At 37.4% G+C, this 10457-nt stretch overlaps 1 protein-coding gene across 1 annotated transcript; it reads left to right on the forward strand.

The window, feature by feature from the left end:
• The first annotated feature begins 655 nt into the window (after positions 1-655).
• On the forward strand, positions 656-3027 carry LOC115456458 (larval cuticle protein LCP-17). Its single transcript, XM_030185547.2, has 4 exons — positions 656-762; positions 1409-1603; positions 2228-2332; positions 2850-3027. Exons 1-4 carry the CDS (start codon positions 760-762, stop codon positions 2961-2963), a joined length of 417 nt encoding a protein of 138 aa, XP_030041407.1. The 5' UTR covers positions 656-759; the 3' UTR covers positions 2964-3027.
• Positions 3028-10457: the final 7430 nt, after the last annotated feature.

Below are 10457 nucleotides of genomic sequence, written 5' to 3' on the forward strand. Positions count from 1 at the left end.
TTGGAAATACAATAATTAAAATATATACTATTATGCTGCCAGTTTACATTATATTATATAGAGGCTTTGTGTTTGCCTTTGCAACCTCAAGAAAACCAACATAACCGTTCCACTCATTCCCTATTATACTTAGTTGCGATACTTTTCCACGCAAAAAAACACGCATCAAGTGATGATAAACGATTGCCTATAAACACTGACATGGCCAGTAGAATCATGCTTACGTAAAAGAAATAGGGATCAGTGTATGAAAGAGTATTTGGGCCTCCAAAAAAATAATTCATCTTCAATTATAGTTGTGATTAAAAATAGAATTAAGGAATAACGCAAATATTTGTATGCAGAAATTGAATATTATGCTGCCTCTCTTTAAACTTTTAGACTTTTGGCCAACTCGCACTGGAATCTATTAAAACAATAAAATGTAAAATCAAACGAATAATGTTAAAAAAATCTTTATATGACTGCTGTAAAGTTGATTTTTCTACATACGATAGTATACTTTTGAGCCATCAATATGTTAAAGTAGTATAGACCTTATGCTCTAATTTTAAAATAGACTATCGCGTGTCGTATTATAGGCATAGATCACGTCTACGAATATAAATATTTAGATTACAACCTTTTATTCTGACGACACGGACTTGTCGGGCCATTAAAACCAATAACAGCTTATTCAGATTCTGGACATGTAGTATAAAAAGCCATGAATTAAAAAACATCGTCAGTTCGTCTCCAAACCTACAACCGGCTTGCAAAATGGTAAGGCGTTTTAAATCGTTACTCATCGTTTAATATAAAATTTCTCAAGTGCATCAGGTACTCCTTATTAGGAAAAATAGCGATTTCAAATATTGGCAGAAAAGGACCAAACCTTGGTCGGATTTTAGTAGGATACCGTCAGTACGATTTTAATTGAATATAATTCTTCAACAATTGTAATTGTAAGAAGTGTGGGTGGATTAAATTCACGTCTTCAAGAATTTAATTAATTAGGTTTATAAATAATATTGACAAGTGTAACGATTTAGCTCTCATTAAATAAGAGATTAGGTAAATTGTTAACCTTTTTGGAATCATTTGGAACTCAAGTCAAGTAGTTGATCGCATTTTTTAAATCTAACAAATGTAATATCTTAATTTCGACATCTAATAATGAGATACCGTTCTTACCGTATTATGTTGTGATAATTGCGCACGACAGCATATGGACTAACATGCAAGGTGTAAAACCCACCATAGTGATTCCAGTAAGTGTGACATGTTCCAGGAACTTCCTGATTTCGAATAGGCCGGCATAATTGTGTCGATTGGGAGGAAAATCATCTCTCTTTATCGATAATTTGGACGCATTCTCACTTAAGACACAATGTAATATTTTTTCATGTCCGTATATTATTTTTTGCAGAAATTCCTCGTAGTCCTCGCCGTTGCCGTAGCCTGCGCTAGCGCAGATGTCTCTCACATCGTCAAAGATGAGGCTTCTGCCCCGGTCTTGAAGTCCAGCTACGACATCTCACCTGAGGGTAACTTCCAGTACCTCTATGAAACCGGCAACGGAATCGTCGCCCAAGCCGACGGCTCCGTCAAGAACGTTAACTCTGTAAGTAAAGCTAAATGCTCAATCATCAATCTTCCCCTTATTTCTTCAAGATCATCTATGGTTATTTTGGAATTGTACGTGGAGATCACTCAACAGTCGCTTTTTGCTTGTATGTATGATTATAAAGTTACATGAATAGCCAGCCTCAAATCTATAAATAATATACAATTAAGATCAAACGTGTCCATCAAAGTACACAAGTAATATGAAACTTCTTTACTAACGTATAGTCCTATAGTCGATTGACTGCCTCGATGGCGTAGTTGTAATGCGTACACGGTATTAGTACGACTGCTATGCTGAGGATCTGGGTTCGAATCCTGGGTCCGACCAAAATAATTATGTCTGGGTTTAAAGTTACTCAGACGTAGATAGCAGGCAGAGTGATACCCCCATGCCTCGGAAAGTACGTAAAAGATTTGGTCCTGTGCCTGAGATCTTTCTGGTCATGCCGGATTGTCGTCTCACCAGACTGTGACAGTAAAGGAACAGAGAGTGCATCTCTATTCCGCACACACTATAATAACTCCTACATACCTGGCTTTAAGATTGGCCGATGTGGTCGAAATTCGGCTAGGAGAAGTGCCGGAATTTACAGTCGAATATATTTATGATGTTTTCTAGGAGTACCCCGCTGTCGGAATTGTTGGTGGATACAAATACACCGCCCCTGACGGTCAGGTCATCGACGTTGTCTACAAGGCCGACGAGAACGGATACCAGCCCCAGGTATTTTTTTTTATATCACAAGGAGAATATATACCAGAATATGAACCTGATTTGGAGGCGCCTTTTTTGGTTTTTTGCTATCGGTGCTAGTATTATTTAGTTCTACTTTTTAAAGTGTGAGGTTTTTTAATTTCGTGATTAGGTTACAAAGAGTACAGCCTAGTGAAAACCCCAAGTAACTTTTTATAAGTCGAATATGTAAAGAAATAGTACTATAGAGAACTGATAATGATTATTTAAAAAATATCCGGTCTTGTATAAATGGTAATTCTTGTAATTAAAAACATGGTGAGGAAACCTGCATACCTGCGAAGGTTTCCATAAGAATTTCGAAGGATGTGAAGTCTGCCAATCCGCGTTGGGTCAACGTGTTAGACTAAGAACTAAACTTTCCCAGTAGTAGATGACGCCTGTGCCAAACTGACGGTCAGAATATACTTAATACAGGGCTAATGTTATTCTAAGAATTATTTATACAAATAGTGATTTGTGCACTAACCATTGCTTTGTTTTGCAGGGTAGCCACCTCCCCGTCGCTCCCCCCACCCCTGAGCCAATCCTCCGCGCTCTCGCCTGGATCGCCGCTCACCCACCCGCAGTCGAGAAGGTCGCTCCTGCCCGTTTCGCCTGAACAACCACGATATCCAACCAACACAACACTGCCATAATGTAGATAATAAATTGTTAAATATTTATACTTTTCTTTTATTTCATAATCATCAACATTCATAGGATTTTTTTTCGTCTTGAAACATTGTATTAATCATTAAATAATGGATTTTAAAAAATATAATTATTATCAATACTGAGATTATAATATAGGCAAATTGCTCTAAAAAGATTAATCGATCGACATGTCTGATATAGTGATAGACTCGACCAAGATCGAGGGTCGAAACAAACGTGACGAAAATTGAGTGCCCTGGTTGTATCTCCGCCTATCCCTTCAGGATAAAGGCGCGATGTGTGTTTGTTTGTTGACGTGTGTTCATAATACCGGATTTCTCTAATACGTTTCATACTATTTTAAGGTAGCTACAAAAATATTTCAACCAAAGAGTTCTAATTATATAGAGTGACTTGGGAACATTGACATACGAAAATGTTACGATCATGCGATAGTTACTCGATCTACCGTGAAATAGTAAAACACTAGTGTAAAATATTTCATATTATTCTTATATCGCGATTTACACTTTTTTATTATTAGTAATAACTTTTGGAGCACAAATCTGGGCCTGATGTCCGATCTATAAGTTTGTTTAATGTCTTTGATTTCTACTAATTTATTCATGATCGTGTATAACCAATTCCACTTTATGTTATTTCGGCTATTTATATATATTATAATTTCGACATTTGACAACTGGAATCATCTGTTTATATCGGATCACATGGAAAAGGTTAAACAGTATTTTATAAAGGTCAATTGGTATCTTAGACTAATTCAAATCGTTTACCGTGAAGCCCTAATTTTTGAAAATAAACACGTTTTAGAGATATAACCGACGAATGAAATGGTTTGCTGAGACAAAGGGCCGCAGGTTCGAAATGCATGTACCCGTGATTTCGAAATTAAGCGTGAAAACCTTGGTGCTGAGAATTCTCTATAAGGATTTCGAGGATGTGTGCAGTCTGAAGTGTAGGCGTAGTGGAATGCCTAAACTTTTTCAGTTTTTAATAAGACCTGTACACAGTAGTGGGGTAGTGCAGGGCTAGTATATATTTTAAATAGATCGCGGGATTATTGATAATATCCACAAAATTCAACACCTATTTTTTTTTAGGAACTGCCGCGATTATCCTCCGGCTTTCCCTGCTAATGGTGTACAAGCGATCCCCCGGCTTAGCAACCACGGCAGTCCCAATAATGATTTGGTGGGCCCTACCGCTATTACTGAGGGTGCCAGAGGACGGTACGCTGGCAACCCGCATCTATTCGGTCACGGGGCCCGGGAGGAAGAAGCGAGGGCAAAGAGGGAAGGAAGAGAAGAGGAAGGAGTAGAAATTTGTTAGGATGGATGGAAGGGAGAGGGCAGGGAGATGTTCGCAAACCCTTATAGGCCTCAATGTGTATTTGGCAACCAAGAGGTATACATATTACGCTATGTGCCTAGAGTCGCGGCCTAATGTCCCCCCGTGCATAGGCGTGCATTCGCTATAAAGACCGAACGCACAAGAATTGCCTCAGGGGAGAATTCAACACCTATCGAGTCAAGTAATATTTAAATAACTTGAGAAAACCGTGACAAGTTGGTCCTGCAGTGGCAATGCATTAAAAATAGAGCTCGTTCAGACATTTTTTTTTTTCACTCAGAAACATTGTACTTAATTATTAATTGCGTCATTCGAATATAATGTCATTTTATACTTTGAGCCTCAGTTGAATAAGCTCGCCATGGTAGAAATACATAGTTATCATAGCGTTTGTTTCTTGACTAGGTTTTGTTCGCGACTTCTGCAATATGATAAAGATTCCTCGGTACAATCTTTCCGAAACACCTGTAGCTAACAATGCCAGCATCATATATTTCAAAAATTAAAAATAAAAATTATCAAGTTCCCGCGATGAAAACTAACTTATATGTTCATAGCACATGGTCTATGTTCGTATAAATTTTGTCCAAATTTGTTCAGCTGTGTCTTTTTTTTATACGGGCAAAGTATCCCCACTTGACCTGATGGTAAGCGGAGTGGGGTCCGATAAAATGTCGAGCATCGAGAGATGATTACCCCTCGGCAGTCGATATTATTATGCCGGTCTGCTAAAATGTGATATACACAGGCTGAGCCAACCCCAACTTTCCCTTAGGTGTATATGCTGAACGAAATAAATATGTTTTCATTTTAATTTTTTATGTATTTTGCGCAGAGCCTATTATGTAACTTAGATTAGATAGTAGTTATAATATCTTAGAGATATATGTTCTAGAAAAGTTTAACTACCTTTGTATCGCAAATTAATGAAAAAACAACCGAACAAGTGCGAGTTAGACCAGCGCACTAAGGGTTCCGTTCAAACTTGTAGGTGAGTTAGCTAAGAAAATATGTTAGTTCAAACGTGACAAACTTAAAGATTCCGTTCGATCTCTAGACATTGTTGTTATTGCACAAACCGTAAATAATAAGTTTGTAATAGAAAATTACCTTTTTTGTTGTTAAAGTTCGTATTTACGGGTTTTAGATTTTTTCCTTTACATGTGCTGTAAGAAATTGCTTTTTTTATTTAATGATTCTAGGTCAACGAGAAGTATCGTATATAAGTTTTGATTCCCTTGTGAAATCGTTAAATATGCGACATAAACGGTGATATCTTTGTATCGCGTAGGTTTGGATATATTTCGGACTGAAAGTTTGATGTTGCCAGTGCAACGAATTCTCTTAGAGTAGTAGTAGTGGCTTTAGGGCGCGTAAAATTAAAATTACTTTTTATTAATATTTATTATGGTCGAAACTTACACTTTTTTTTTACATCTACGGCTCAAGCAACTTATTGTAAAGTATTATTACCAAGTAAATAAGTATGTGGTTTGATTTAGTAACGCGATGTCAAAATGACCCAGTATAAATATTATATAATAAAGTCCCTCTTTCTGTCTATCTGTATGTTATGGATTATCTCAAAATCTATTGAACTGATTTTTATTAAATTTGGTATAGAGATAGTTTAAGACCATGGAAAGGTTATAGGCTACTTTCTATCCCGGAAAAATATATACCGGGACTGTTATCCCGGAAAACACCTTTACGCGAGCGAAACCGCGAGCAAAAGCTAGTTAGATATAAATTTCAACTTGATGCCGTTACCCGTTTCCGAGGAATAGGGTCCTGACAGTCAGACAGACACACAGATAACAAAATGTTCCCAACAAGGGTTTGTTTTGATGTACGGGGAACGCTAAAAAATGTAAAAGACTACAGAAAGTTTTATTTTTATTACTAAGTATACAGATTTAAATCTGTGAATTTTTAATAAGTATATTCCTATCTGAGGTAATACGAATGTCTATTTATAGGCCACCTACAGATCTTGAACAAAAATGTGGAGTCTAGCATCCTAATAAATATTCCAACAAATTTTGTCGCTTTATAGGCGACCTTCGCAAAAAATATAGGCAATAAATTATATTGGGTGTTCAGGGTCACACAGATTTGATATTTAATATTGATTACCATTTAATTTTATATCTTATGCTATAGTTATTAGTGACTATAAACATCAAGTCACAATGTAAAAGGAAATAATATGTTATTTAATTATTATCGAGAGGCTGACGAAGATGCGGTTGGTTTTGATCACTTAAAATGAGTAAATAGGGATACAACAAAGAAAAGAGAGAGTATCAAATCATTACACATAGTAAGTACGGTATAAAACTGGGCCTAGTGGGCCAAATAAGTGTACTACATTGCGGTATCATCCTGAGTATGATATTTCAAACAGGCTCATACAATAAACGTAATAAGAAAATTTGTATACCTGAGGAGTTCTATACAGGGTCATTTCGACATTGCGTTACTAAATGAAACCACATATTTATAGACTTAGAAATAACAATAAGTTACTTCGAACAAAATAAATATTAATGCAAAGTAATTTTAATTCTATGCGCCTTAATGCCATTATTACTACTCTTAGAGAATTCGTCACAGCGGCAACATAATACTTTCAGTCAGAATTACACTCACGCACACGCTGTATTTGCATTAAACTGCAAAATGATCAAAAAATCATAAATCTAAAACCATAATTTTTGGTAAAAATATTAGTTATTAATGGATGATTTTTGGCATAATGTCAGCAAAGGTGAAGACGAGTATGTGGTTCCATTTAGTAACGCAATGTTAAAATGACCCTGTATAAGAATTTTGAGGGTATGTAAAGTCTGTCAATCGGCACTAGGCCAGCGTGGTGGACTAAGGCCTAAACCCTCTTAGCAGTAGAAAATGCCTGTGCCCAGCAGTAGGACAGTATATAATATAGGGCTATTAGGATAATAATGTAGCTAAATTATGTATTACAAATATCTTTACGAAGCAATGTGCTCAAGTTGTCTACAACACCCGAATGCTTTATTATTACGAGAAGAACTCGTTGTCACCGCCATTGGAGGAATGATACTAAGTTGATTCTCTGGTCTTATGACTCAGTGTCGGCGTTCGGGGATTTATCAACCAAGTCAGCCGGGCCGAGTTCCTAACACTATGTACATCAGTCCTGGATTTGTAAATAGACCAAATAGGCCGCGGCCTATAGGCGGCCTCTTAGAGGCGACAGATTTCAGATGACGCTCACTAGATTTAATTAATCATTCGTTTATTTAAATTTAGTGCCTTCCATAATACAAACAAATGGAAAATTATTAAGAATTTTAGAAATCTACATACGTACATACATATATACATACATAGACGTATCTACATGGCGTAGCAGAAATAAAGTGGCCTACACTCATAAAAAATATAAATCCGACACTGATGTACATACTGGCAACCAAAATCTGTGGTAGTCTACGGCGCATACGAGACGGCCCTACGGTATCTCGTACTAAGAAAAATTAACCAACATAACTATAGATAAGAATCGCTTATGAATTCCTCGGTGGCGTAATTACAGCTGTATATTACGATACGATGGCAGTGCTGTAGTCTAGGGTTCGATCCCCGGGTCGAGCAAAGTAAGGCGAGGTGGAGTCCCTAACACTATGTACATACTGGCAACCAAAACCTGTGTTGGTCTACGGCGCATACGCCACAGTCCCAGGGTATTGTACTTAGATGAACACCGGAAAGATTAACCAATATATAAATATTGCTCCTGAAGAAAATTATTTACGACCTCCTCGGTGGTGTAGTTGTTTACAGTACGACTGCAGTGCTGAAGTCTCAGGTTCGAATCTCGAGTCGGGCAGTATTATTGGGTTTTTTTACTCGATACTAGCCAGGAGTTGAAAATTTAGCCGATATCGCAATAGCCTCATTCTCGGAATATACTCGGCAGAAAGTGGGTGCATCAGTTGCGCCTCTGCCTACCACTTCGGGACTAAAGATCCTGAGTGTGTGTAAAAAAAAATTATCAATAGACTGAACTTAGCAGTTGACTTCGCCTTATTATTTTGTAAATAAATTACTGTTAAAATTTCTAAGACATTTCGATGAGCAGTAATGAACATCGTGACCTCATATTAAAATCGAATTAACTCCAGCCTTTTCCTATGATGAAACTACATTAGGCAGTTTTCGTAACGTATTCGGGCTCTCGCCGAATATGCACATTAATCACTTAGGACCATCTTTAGGGCTAATTTTTCAATCACATACAAATTAGACACACATACAAGAGACAGATACATAAATAACTACCAATGTTGATATCCCTCCTTACACACATACACAAATGCACACATGTCATACCCTAAAGCGTAAGCAGAAATGCATCTTCTGCACCAACTTGTCGCTGAGTGTCTTCCGTCTTATGATATGATAAGGAGCGATCATATCGCCATATCGGGCATAAATACCAGACTCCAGGCTGATACTGAGAAAAAAATCCAATATCAATTCCAAACGATTTTAACCTTTAACTTCAGAGCGGAAGTTGTATAGTGTACAGCCGCACAGCGAAAGTGGGATGCTCTAGTGCTTTTGCCCACCCCTTCGGGGATAAATAGTGTATGTAAAGAATACAAAAACTTGGTAGTTATTAATTGTATATTTCTGGTTCAAGGGTGATCGCACTTTATCGTTTGTAATGTGAAGGTAAGTTCATGTCAATTAAAACAAAATTGAAATAATAAATACATTTTAATAGCTCACGACCTTCCGTACACAATAATTGTTCGTAATAAAACTGTTTGATAGCTAAAAAATAACTTTCAATGAAAATGTAGATATTTTAAAGAATACATCATCGTTTCTTAATGCATTGTCTATAAAGTAAGCTAGGTAGAATATATTAATTTCGTGCATATTATTTTGCTAATATTTTCATCTCCCTTTACGCTTGGTGTAGACATGAGTCGCCATTTTTTTATTATTGTAATAGACTTAGTATTCGTATGACATTACTTCCCCGCGACTTTTTTTGGGAATGTTTTAGGTATTTGACCCTATAATGCCTGTATTCCTCCTGTGACTGCCCGGTTGCGTAGTTGTATTACGGTACGACTGCAGTGCTGGGGTACCGGGTTCGATCTAGTTGGGTAAGGTGATGTTAGATTTTTCTACTCAGTATCCTGAATCTGAAACTTTTGCTCGATGTGGCGATAGGGTCTTGCTGGTGGTAGGTATCTCGTATGTGAGAGTCCGCCTGGTTAGGTACCACAACAATGTCTATTTCTGCCGCTAAGCAACAGTGTGTTGTCACTGTTATGTTTGAAGGACATTGTAGCCAGTTTAACTACTGGACATAATAAGACTTAAACTCTCATGACTCAGTATGGCGAGTGCAGTGAAATCCAAACAATACTTTGTAAATTAAAGTGTTGGATGGTGTTTCTACTATTTATGAGCGGTCGTGTTGCTTACTCAGGCGAACGGCAAGCTCGTCCCATCATTAAAAGCAAAAAGACTCGCCCTCCATCATATTAGACAAAATACATACATACATACATAACATCACGCATTTATCCCCGAAGGGGTATGCAGAGGCGCAACCAAGGCACCCACTTTTCGCCAAGTATGTTCCGTCCCATGATGTGATAGGGGGCGAGCCTATCGCCATATCGGGCACAAATTCCAGACTCCGGGCTGATACTGAGTAGAAAAACCCAAATATCACTTTGCCCGACCCGGGATTCGAACCCAGGACCTCAGAGCGCTATTGTACCGGACATGCAATACAACTACGCCACCGAGGCAGTAATATATTAGACAAAATACATAAGGCGGAAAGTAGGCGCACCTTTACGCCATTGCCTACCCCTTTGGGAATAAAAGGCATGATTGAATATATGAGTCGAGGTCTATAAATCATACATTGTCTTGAATCTAAGTGCAAGTCATAAAAATCAAAATTATCATTTACTTTCTGTAACCGACTCAAATTATTAACAGACTTCTAAACAAGGAGGAAGTTATCCATTCGACATGTATATTTTTATGTTTATCTCAGAACTCGTTCATT

The sequence above is a fragment of the Manduca sexta genome, chromosome 14 (genome assembly GCF_014839805.1).
Source record: "Manduca sexta isolate Smith_Timp_Sample1 chromosome 14, JHU_Msex_v1.0, whole genome shotgun sequence".
Classification (NCBI taxonomy): domain Eukaryota; kingdom Metazoa; phylum Arthropoda; class Insecta; order Lepidoptera; family Sphingidae; genus Manduca; species Manduca sexta.